The sequence below is a fragment of the Dicentrarchus labrax genome, unplaced genomic scaffold (genome assembly GCF_905237075.1).
Source record: "Dicentrarchus labrax unplaced genomic scaffold, dlabrax2021, whole genome shotgun sequence".
Lineage (NCBI taxonomy): Eukaryota > Metazoa > Chordata > Actinopteri > Moronidae > Dicentrarchus > Dicentrarchus labrax.
This window is the reverse complement of record NW_026136719.1, coordinates 23,652,543-23,664,915: the sequence shown is the minus strand read 5'-3', so window position 1 is coordinate 23,664,915 and position 12,373 is coordinate 23,652,543. Positions and strand designations below refer to the sequence as shown.

At 41.6% G+C, this 12,373-nt stretch overlaps 1 protein-coding gene across 2 annotated transcripts in view; it reads right to left on the bottom strand.

The window, feature by feature from the left end:
* The window catches only part of sema4bb (sema domain, immunoglobulin domain (Ig), transmembrane domain (TM) and short cytoplasmic domain, (semaphorin) 4Bb), a 54,219-nt gene that overhangs the window by 23,874 nt on the left and 17,972 nt on the right, over positions 1-12,373 (bottom strand). For both annotated transcript variants that reach the window (XM_051379240.1, XM_051379239.1), the window contains exon 2: positions 8,022-8,462. In XM_051379240.1, the coding sequence (XP_051235200.1) occupies positions 8,022-8,142 (121 nt within the window). In that variant the 5' untranslated portion in view covers positions 8,143-8,462. The remainder of the gene's footprint in view (positions 1-8,021; positions 8,463-12,373) is intronic.

Genomic DNA, 12,373 nt, shown 5'->3' with positions numbered 1-12,373 from the left:
AACGTTGTACTTTACCTTTAATAAAAGCACAAAGACTGAGTCAAATATAAGTGGCTGTAATGTGTGTGTGTGTATATATATATATATATAAAAAACGAGTACACGAGGGAAAACACTTTTTAATATCTCAAAATCTTCCCATATTTTTGACTGCAACGTTGAAACAGGTTTGAACAACTATCACTGTTGAAAGGCCAGACCTTCAAAATAGCAGTGACATCAATTAAGATTTGCATGCCTCTGAATCCCTTCATTCACATCACAGCTGAGTGTGTTCAGTGTGTGCTTACTCACCACTGAGGTAACTAAGATATCATCAGACGGTGCCAGCTTGCAGACAGTGTCACCGAGTAATAAAATACATGCCAGCACGCTGGCAGGCATCATATTTCAGGGAAAATGGAGCAGGATCAACCTATTTTTCCAAGGTTTAATAGTACTCCAAGGGTGGGGCGATTGATTGGCTGCTTGGTAGGCATACGCCTGCCAAGACACTCCTAAAAGCCCCGACTGTAAACATGCCCCAGATTTACTAAAGCAGCATGAGCCAAGTCACAAGGCAAGGGGGCAACGGGGACAAAGGGGTTCACTTGCAGCCGGGCAGAAAAAACCCAAAGGAGAGGAGAGTGTAGCACAGCTGATATTAATCTCACCCTGAGCTCTGCTTATCTTACATGCAAGACAAAAAAAAAAAGAAAAAGAAGAAACTATCCATCCCTGCCCTCTGCCAGCCAAAGCCACACAACAGCACACAGCTTGAAGGCACTCTGTTTGACATGATTTGACAATGGCGCAGAAGCTCCCTGACAGACGCTGACAGAAGTCACTTCAAGGTCATCGCAGCACTGCTCCTCTTGATATTTGGGCAAAGTGATGGTTATTTATTGGTTGGTGTCTACTGGCACCCAAAGCAGCCTTGCTCTGTGTTGCTGCTGTAATATGCCAGCCAAGTCGGCAAAGAAACACTGTTTGTCTGCACAGCTAGAGGACACAGACCCCTGATAGAGAGACAGACTGGGCCGGAGGAGCTGAGGCAAACTTTAAAACAGATTCCATTATAACAAAGAAGTCGCTCGGGTTCAATGAGTGGATTCTGTTATTCTTAAAAGGGCAAATTTGCAAATGAATGCACAGTGAGTAAAACCTCTACAAAACACGATACGGACAACAGAGAAATTGGGGCAGAGAAACTCACACTTTCCTGGACTGTAAATAAAAGCTGACGGTGCTGAATCTGTCTCAGAACGAGTGTTACACCTACAGTATCTGTAAGGCCAGGCAGTGAGGATCACACATGTGTTGTTTGTAATCACTGGGTATGATGTGATGGCTTTTTGCTGCAATTTTGTGTGAGCATGCTGTACATTATGTTCGTATTTGGGTGTGTGTGTGTGTGTGTGTGTGTGTGAGTAAGTGTGTACACATCGTACTGAGAGACATCTGCACCTTGCAGATAATAACCAGAGCCTGACAGTGTGTAAGTCCAGTGTTTGCTGCGTGTGAGGATTATGCAGCAAAGAGGTGTTAATGGTGCCACACAGTTACATGTGCAGGCTCAGAATCAGGGCAACAACAATGAATTTTGGTTGGTAATATCAAACAGTTGCATGTACTGTAAAATAAATGAAATACTGAAAAATGCCCCTTTCACCCTCTGAAGGAAAAAAACATCTCCCCAACACACGTACCAAAGATGAGGTCATTGCATAAAACACTGCATAACTCTAAAAGCAGAGAACAAGGGGCTGACACAGACATGATGCTCTGCTCTGTAATTATTGGCTCTTAGGTGTCATCCTGATGCACTCTGGATTGGCATGCACCCAACCAACACTCGAAGCAGTGGAGCGATGGAGCGCAGTGGTCTATCATGGCTGAAAGCTTACAAAATCCTGGATATTAGCTCAAATGACAGAGAGATGCTCTATGTGGTATCTGAAGGAGTTATTCAGACACAGAGTAAAACACAGAGAGAGGGAGACAGATAGTTGGTATAATTTCCTCTCACACGATTCAAAACAGACATGCCTGCGCTTGTCATGTGCATCATGTCTCTCTGCATCCTCCTACAGTCTCTCACTCAAGAGACAGTAGATGTCACTGGAATCTGATACGCAAAGATTCAGCCATCCCACTGATTGTTATGTACTAAAGTGGAATTGATGCCCAAAGCTAAAGCTAAGACAGAGAAAAGCATAGTTTTATGGTTCAAATGGAATGGCTAATACTCAATATAGTTTGTAAATGTAACTATACTTACTTTTATTTTGTAAAAAGTTATGGATGGGATATTTTACTACTATTCTTTATTTCAGAAAGAAAAAAAAACCCATCTAACTTTGATTTAGTCGTACAACAATGATCATTGCAAAGTGTGCTAATGGGGTCATAATCATCGAGATTTTCATGATAGGAACCCAGTGTTTTTGTTTATAATCAGCACTATTTTTTTTGACACTGACAGTAACAGTTCATCAGAAATGCATCAACAAAACAAGAAAACTTTTTATTTTTATTTTCTGTATTTATTTGAATGGATATACTAGTTCCTCTTCTGTTGTATTTTACTGCAACACAAAGTAGCTGCTCGAAGTGTTTGCATTGCATTATACAGCACTTAAGGTTATCTGTAATGCAGGGTGTCAAATTTAATCAGGACTGAAGTAAAGGTATTGGGCAGCTTCTGATGTTCCATATCCTAATCCACCTTCCACTACTTCAAAAACTTTATTTATTTTGGTAGTCAAGTTCATTCATGGCTTTAAATGCACAGAAAAAGCACAGGCAAGAAAGATTGGCTTGATGAATGACAAGATTATCTATAGCTCAGCCAAGTGGACTTGAAGAGAAAAAATAATGTCATTTGTATTGGCACGGCAAATATCCAAATCCAGCTGGCTTGCACATGCTTGCAGATGGTTTCTGCTACAGCTAGAGTCCCATCAAAGTACACTTCCATACTTCTCTTCTGCCATTTTCCAGCTTGCACACTTGTCGATTTTTAGGGCACCAGTGGAGCTGTGTGCAGCTTACTAAGTGCACTCACTTTGGACTGGCATGTGTTGGAGGTCTTTAAGTGCTACCACAGCAGGCAGACACAATCCTCTACCCTGTGTGTGTGTGTCTCTGGAGAGGCCCTTGATGAGAAGAACAGGCTGGAGTCGCAACTGAGTATCCTGCTCTGTAGTCATCCACCACAAAGTATCCGAGGACAAGAAGTGGTCAAGCACACTGGGTTTACACTCCTTGCTAATAGCTTTTGTCACACACACACACACACACACACACACACACACACACACACACACACACACACACACACACACACACACACACACACACACACACACACACACACACACACACACACACACACACACACACACACACACCCTGTAGTCATGCTATCAGGAGCCTGGTGAGCTAAAATCTACCTCCATCCTCTGTCAACAGTTGTCACTCATATTGATAAGGACAACGGTTCCTCTCATGAATCTGTGAGGACTATACCTGCATGCACTGCAGACTGTCAGGTGCCATTACTGATCATTTAGAAATCAGAGAGATAGGATGTCCGTAAAATGAGAATCCTTCAGCTCAGTCTATATAGTATATAGTCAGCCAGTCAGGCCTCACAGGGACACACATCTCACGCTCTCCTTTACACACACAAGTAGGAATAAAAGACATGTGGTGTGTATTAACATACTGGAACTGAATCAGGAAAGTTCTGACTTTTAATGAAAGATACACGAGACAACGGCTTTTAACTATTTAAGTTCCACTTCAACTCAAATATAAAATGTCTCCTGAGCACATGTGTGAGCACATGCTTATTTTTGTAGTGCTTTGTTTTTAGATAATGATGGCGTGCGGTAGTGATATATTTTTAAAAAGGCATACATTTTTTTTTAATTTTTCATTATGTGTGCTAATTATGTCACAAGCCAGGTTGTAATTCTACATAGTCCGTTACCACTTCTGCAATACAAAGAAAATAGTTTTTCACCTGTTTTGCAGCCACTGTAGTTTATCCATTATGGTTCGAACATTTCAATCAGACTTGAATGGTTCCTGGGAAGCATTTACACTTAGCTTTTTTGAAACCAGATACATAGATAGATGCCCAAGACACATGAAGTGACTCAGTGTAAATGGCATCCAAGTCTCAGATTATTTTCCCATAAGAGCGGCATCAAAGCTCCCTGTGAAGAACGTTCTCTTTTCAAAGCAACATGGACTGTGAGGTGTGACGAAAAGCATTAGTTTGTGTGTCATAAAAATAAATGTTATGTTGTGTGTGTCTTCAGTATACAAGTTGTCCAGAGTGATTTACAGCCAGCACCACAGGAACCATGATTCATCACGCTATGAAATATAAAATTCAGTCATTCATCAAAAATATTGGGGGTCATATTAACTGTAAAACTATGAAAAAAAGATGTTAATAGTGATGAGGCAAACTCCATTTATGTTTTGGACAAATCTACACTGCATCCCAGAGATCCAAAAAACAACTAATGACTCTCTTTAACCTCACATTCCTCGCTGTCCATCTTAATTAACAGCTACACCATTATTTCTTGCTGCTTGCCATTTTCTTCAGATCAAATGTTCCTGATTGAAATCTGCAAAGACTGAACTTTTCTGTACATTCCCTGGAGCGTGCAAGTGATGAAGTCCTTAAAACGTCTGAAACAGACGGAGTTGATGTGCTATAATTATGCTCCATTGTTGTGCCTGTTATGGTGTTATACTCAGGCACTTGTGAGTGCCACCTCTGCTGGAAGCCACAGACCATTTTTCTTTCAGGATCAGTGGGCGTGTCCTTGCCGGGTTTTAGGTGGGCATCGGAGCATGTCATGAGTATTTTGCCTGACCCCCCTCTCGCTGCCCCTCCTCTGTTTCTGCACTGTGATCTGCACACTGCCAAGGTCACTGGATTAGCATGCATGAGAGAAAGCGCACAATACTCGCTGAACATAAACCAAACGTAAACGGGTAAGGACACTGTGTACGCTGAGCACACACAGCATGCTCTGTATCTTATTTTGATTTGCTTCCCTACTAGCAGCCTCCATGAAAGTATCACGACTGAAAATGTTCCCTTCTGATTTGAATGATTCCTTTGTTATACGTACAGTACATCACATACAGACCTTGCATATAAAACAGTAACTGTAACTGACAGAGTCTCTGGATGCCTACTTGTGACAATTAGCAGAAACAGCCTAAATTTATTCATTTATCATAATTACACACACAACTCAAAATCAATAATACTGCAAAATAATAATAATACCTGCAAAAAGACACAAGATTGACTGTGATTCTTTGTGACTATCAACACATATTCAAAATTTCTCTAGGGGCAGCATATACTACAATGTAGTTGATAATCAAGAAATTCTTCATTTAAATTCTCCATTCTCACATCTGTCTGCTAAATATAAAGCTATTTTTATATTTGAAATGACAAATATGGTGAACTGTTCCTTTAAGAGGAACCAGAATCACAGCAGAAACAGGGTGACATACAATACGGTTCTTGCACTCGAGACAAACTTAAAAAAAATTAAAGATCAAGTTGTTCCTTAATGCCCTAACCAGCTCATTAATGTAAACTGTTATTATTAAGTGCAGAGCTTGAATTTCTTCTTCTTCTTCCAAGTGAAAGAAAAATAAAAGAGGAAAAATAAATCATCTTCTCAAGCAGGATTTTACAGGTCTTTCGTCAGAGATGCACAGAGAAGTTTCTGATAACCAACAGTGATACATGCCGCATGCTTAACTGATGCTTCCTGCTTCAAGTCCCATGATCCTTTGTGCTGTCTCTCTGCACAAGAGCCATAATGAAAAACAGACAAGCTCTCCCAGTGCAGCGACCACAAAAACCTCCTCTCACTACACATGAGAGATTAGCCTGCTCATTAGGAGAGAAGGAAGGAGCAGGAGGAGGAGAGGGAAGGAGGACAAAAAGAAAAGGGACGCCTTTCCAGGAAAAAGGCCATGTTGAGGCAAGGGTCCTCTCTCGAGAAAACAGCCAGGGTCCCCCTTTTCTTACAGACCTTACAAACCAGAATGGAGGTTTAAAGGAGTGACCTGCTTTACATGTTTCGCCTCAATGCTGCGGGTTGAATTGAGGCTAGTTTATATACGAAACATTTAGCATGTCAGTGATGCTGTAGACCCTGTTTATGCAAAGCTGTACCCTTAATGAATAGGTTACAATAAGTGTCAGTGACGTTTAAATAAGATTTTCTACACCGTATTATCAGCTGAAAAGCATGTTGTCTCACACCACTACTTATGCTCTCCAGCTGAAAGAATCTCAATCACTGACTGCTGGTGTCAAAATACATGAAATTTAGATTATGAATGCTGAGTGGAGTAAAGCAAAGAGGGAGAGAGAAAAAAACATCAGTGGTTTGCAAAACACTCAGTTGCTGGGAACCAGCCTTGGGCCAATTTAATCCATTTAGTTCTTTCAGAAACAAGTTAAATGGCTCAAGTATGTGAAAGGTTGTTCTTGGGTATAAGCGATGCCAGTTTGAGATGGTGCATGTGAATTACAGCATTACGCCTCACTGAGCTGGCTCAAGAAAACAAGCATCGTTGTTTTCAGAGGAAGGAACTTCAGACTCAGACAGGTAGTGTTTACAGGAGCACACGCACCTCTACATCCATATAAGCCTATACTTCGGTTGCTGCTGGATCGGCATATTTGCCTGTATGAGCAGTGTTGCAAAACAGAGACAAGGTCAGGATAAAAATACACAAACCAGGGAGCTAATTTTGAGAATCAATTGGTTGCCTGTGTAAAGCTGTCCTTTTCCCCAACAGCTACAACACAGGATGTTAAAAAGAAAAAGTGTTTACCAACACTTCCCTGAGAAGCAGTCAATTTCTCCTGTGAGCTGCATCCAAACAGCAACCTTATTTCTCTTTTCTCCCTCTCATCTGTCATAAGCTCCCATAATGCATCAATCAATTGCCAAAAAGCTGTTAGCTGAACAAATAGTGAATAACAGCACCACATTTTTGCATTATAAAAGCTTAATCCAAAGTCATTATAATATGAGGAGGGTTGCAGTGTGTGTGGAGTAATTACATGCAATGATGAAGTCAGGCGCAAAAAAGGTCTCCCATTCAATCAATGGACTCACCGGGAGAGACATTAAGTTTATGTTTGAGAGATAAATTGTTGCATTCAGCTGGACAATAACAAAAAGGTCAATTAGTGGCAAAAGGGAGGAAGAACTGAGTGCATTTGAAGGTACGAAGACAGACTATATGTGCTGCAGAATGTGTTTCTAGGTCCCAAATTGTTGCACTTGAGTAACTCTGACTCTGAGGAGTCACATGTTATGCCATGCATACTTCACCCCATTGTTCTGTCAAGGCTTAAAGTGACAGGTAATCTTAAAAAAAAAAGACCCCCAGGGAACAAACTTATAATTGCATGTATTTATGAGAAGTGGTATTTGTAGATCAGGCGTTTTGCCATGTGTGCATCTGGGCCTGAAGGCACTTGTAGTCTCTGACATTTCTGTGTCAATATACTGTTGCTTCACGGCACACTTGTTTGTTGTTCACCATTAACCTAAATGATGTTATATTGTGTGGAGTTGACAGCTTGCTAAGGTCATGACTGGGGTTTCTTTTTAACATAGCCTGTAACCCCACAAAATAATGTATTATAAACTGCCGCTTGTCTTGGAAGCAATGCAAAATTAAGTTGCTATTGTTGGTAGTTAGCTAGTTAGCTGTGAATGCTAATGTGTACAGCTTAAACTGGATCAGATTAACACTGTTAAACCAATTCCTTACATTTTTGCTTTTATATTTTGGTTTTTGAAAGGACAAAAAAAGAAACCAACATCCAAACACTTTATATAGCGAATTAGTACTGTGAGCAGTGAATTATTATTTTAGAAACTGTAATAACACTGGAATTCCTCGTTTCCAGCAATGCTTACAATAATCAATACTGAGTGTGTCAGTTAATTATTTGTACTTACTGTAAGGGAAACTAATGCGCGGTGTGACATCATCCTCAGTGGCCATCAGTGATTGGAGGCAGCTAGCCAATAGCAGTGCAGCAGCCAGAAGATAGTGGACAGTCGCAGCTAATGTCCACATGGTTGCCTGATCCTCTCACACCGACACACGCAATTGCACAGTTTGTTTTAAGATTCCTTGGTATTCATTAAGCTCCTCTTGACTCTGCAGAGCTTTATTTTCTCACTCCCATCTTCCTGCAGGCTGAGGGGGAGTGAACGTGTCCTTGGCTTGATTCTTGTACTCCCAGTGGTCTTTACAAACAGTTAGCAGACTCTTAGCACAGAGAAGAGGAATCCTTTCTGGATTAAAGGCTGCTTGTTGTCATCTACTCATAGTGCTCTTCGATGGATCAGCACTATGCTCTGACCAGTGGCCGTTTAGCAAAAGTCATTGTGGATCTGTGGAGGGAAGAGAGAGAAGTCGTTTCTTTATGTCTGATCCAAGAACATGTTAAAAAAAAAGATGAAACACAAGCTAGAATAACAGATCCATATCCAACTTCTGACGCTATAACCAACAACTACAAAAGCAAAGAACTGATATATTTGGCTGCTGTTCATTTGGGGGGGATGGGGGGGATTTTACTGCAAACAGTTATGGTGTAGCCTTGATGAGAAACAATGGAATCACCCAAAAATCACCCGCCTCCCTTCTTTGTCCTGAGACTTTAATATTAAACTGCAGCACACTGATGGTTTCAGCTAAAGCCTTGATGACATAAACAAATGTTTATGCTTCTAATGTTTGCTCTTACACCACACTGCCAAAGAAAAACTCAACTAAACAGATCATTTTAGACCACCAGCCAGCTACCATGTGGTAGTATACCGGGTTTTACAAACTTCTAAATCTAAGTGAATGTCCAATTTGCACAGCAGCCCACATAGTTTCTCTTTGAGATAAAACGCATGGTGGACTTTTTTTTAAATCCCTGCATTTAATTATGCTGTCATCAACAATCGGTGAGAGATCCCCGAGATGATAATATGGCAGCCTCGCTCTAATTTTGTGGCTATGTGGAGAAATAAATGAAAGAACAGTGACTCCCAAGACAACTCTGTAATTTGTCTCAAAGAGGCGCAATGAACACATCTGCTCTCTGACTTTTATTGGCTACAGCACGAGTGTGCAGATAAGGTGCCTGTTGTGTAGATTTTTCATTTAGTAGGGTGTCGGCTTTCTTTGAAAACCCTTGAAATAGGTACTATTCCCATCTGATTCATCCCTCTTTGATAAACAAACACAGGACGTAAGATATACAGCTCTAGGGTAAAAAAGAAACTTGAAAACCGCGTTGTGGTAGTCCTTAAACCGGCAAGAACACATGCCACTAGGAAACAAGCTGTAAACACAGACAGTGACTTTTTAGTTTGTACGGTGAACATCTTGCCAATATAAAGCTACATTAGCATTCATATGGAGTCATGTGGCAAATCTAAGTCTTCTTTTAGCTCTGTTTTTGGTCTCGACCAACACCTGAGAGAAATATCTAAACCTGACGATGGTGCTAGATGAACACTGAATAGATGAAGAAAATCATTTATTTATTCATCAAACTGTTCATCGATTCTCATGATTTTATCCTGAGCAGAGTACAGACAAGTCAAGAACATAGCAGAGCCTGTTCCTGTGATAGAACACAAGTCATTACTCCTTACTGCCTGACAGCGCTGGATACCTTCCCTCCCCCTCCGGGCTCCCACATAGGTGGTGACGTTTAGATAGTAAACACTGGAGAGCACATGGCGTCTCTGGTTGAGAGCTTGCATCACTGCAAAAACTCCCAGAAGACCTCCTTGAAATATTTACGGGAGCTAATAAATCCAACAACAGTACAAGACAACTGGGGGTCGGTCAGTGGCCCCTGGTTGGCCTGCTGGGGAATACCATTTTAAAACTTCTGATCAATCTGGACAGATTACAACAGCCTGCAGGATGAACAGATTTACAACCCCGTCCCCCCGCTACCTGTCAGTAAACACGGACCAGTTGGCTAACAGACTTACAGACTGGCACCAGGAAAATTAGCAGCTTGCTGACTGAATGGCTTGTTGAGTTGCTGGCTGGTAGCAGACAGATTGCCGTTAACCGGCAAGCTGTCCGTCTTGCATAATAACGGAAAAACTTTTTGTAGGTAGGTGGATGGTCATCTGTCTCGCCTTTGCAATGAAAAGACAGATTAGCGCTAGTTTTACTGAATAAAACCTTTTCCCCCCTTATCTCTGCATCTGTGCCTCGCTGTCACACCCGTCTCTGTCCGTCCCCTGGGTCTCGACCAGCGAGACAATATGTCTGTGTCACTCGACACTACCAGCCTGCTCTGGTTCCTGCTGCTCCACTGAAGTTAGCCGAGTCACTGGAGGCTGAAACATCCGTTCATGATCTTGTAACATCTTCCACCTCCTCAGCCGGTCCTTTTCATGCCTGCTGAGACTGCAACAACATGGACTGTGTGCGTGTGTGTCGCACACCCCAGGTCTCCATGTTCCCAGGGCATATCCTTATGTAACTCCAGAGGTCTTTTAAATTTTAATGAAAAGAAAGGGGTGCTGTTGGGAGGGTTTCCTGCCACTTTGACTTTTTGGCTAATTCTTTTGGACATTAATGCTTGAATAAATATAATTGAGTGAATTGGTTTGAGCAAAGATCACTTTTTGTCATATGGTCTAGTAAAGTGGTTAGAAATGGTGCCTATGGACACCAGATAAGAGCTCATAAGTGGTAGGACACACAGGTGTGAAGTAACCAGTATGAGCCAAATCAAAGCTGCTTAATAAACTGTCTTGCAAACATGTTATAAATCTTCACACTTCTCTTCAGTGTCTTTTAAAAAAGGCACACTGTATTTTAAAGCAACAACAAAATGTTACTGAGCTCAGTCATAAATGAGTTATGTCAATATGAAGAGGCCCCTGCAGCAGACTGGGAAAATAAAGGTATCTGGGGAATCCAAAATGCAGTATGACTCATGAGCGTGATGCTTATATATAACACAGGCCAGTACCTGAGGAGGACAGGATGGACGTTCCACACCCCTGAGGCAGAGCCACTGAGGCTTAACAAGGGCATGAAGGGCAAGTAAATTTGTGTAATGACGTACTTGTCCCGTTTTCTTTTACTTTTTTTTTGTCACAAGTACATGTATTTGAGTCAAATGAATCATGTAGTGTCCTAATCCATTCTTTACAACAACAAAGTATGGATCTGTATTAAATATTAATAAGCATTAAAGCATATTTGACAGCAAGTACTCGACCAAAGAAAGTGATCTTATTAGAAACAACTATTATAGGACTTATAGGATTAGAGCTCTATTCAGCTGGAGTTGTTACAGTACAGGCGACCCGCCTTGCTCAGTGCCACAGGACCCATCTGCTCATCTAGGAGAAGGTCTGCTGCTCCTTGTATCTATGAAGGGTGAATCTGGTGCCATATTGCTTAAGGCTACAGATTAATTAACCTTTCGAAACTCCCTCGAGGCTCCCTATTAATACCTGCATCTGTTGAGAGAGAAAGGATGTGACAGACACATTGGGCGATATACTCGGCCAGGTCATGGCAAGTTCACTGGATAGGGAGCAGCGTGAATGCTAACCATTTGGCTAGCTTTGTATAAACGACTGGGCTTTGTGCTCAACAACCAGCTCCCAATAAGTCATCCCCTCAAAGTGACTTGTCTCTCATTTAGTCTTTGGCACAGACTGAGGCACTTCTGGAGATAATCAGTGGCCAGGCAGGACCCTGTGATGAGAGCACTATCACAGAGCACGACATGAGGCTAGATTAGGCCGCCGTCCAATCCATTAACAGTATCATGAGTACATATAAGTCCAAAGTGAAAGAGAACTATAAAAGCATTTGCATTTAATTGTGCAGCTGCAATCAAATTTTAAACTTCAGTGTCTCAGTTTTTGCCAGGTTTAAGGGTGACTTTGTAAGACAGCAACTGAAAAAACATCAGGTTTAATTGTTTTTGTAGGGTCAAATCTGTTTTTGTCTTCCACTAATGTTCAGGGTGAATTTTTTTCCATGTCCGACCCTAAAAACAACATGGCCCCTTGAGTGCGGATTACTATTCAGGAAGATTTATGGAGCCATTATATTGGGCAGAAAAGACCTCAGTAGGTGACTGACAAGGCAGAGACTGCTCGCTGTGTCTGCCATTATAACTCTCACTTATAGCCGTCTGCTTAGCTGAGTGGGCAGAGCCTCACTTGTTTAAATTTCACCAAGGGGATGGTAGGAGGATGGTACACCATTTTCCCCCCCAAAAAATCAATGGTGGCAACTCCTGGTGGCTAAACGGTGC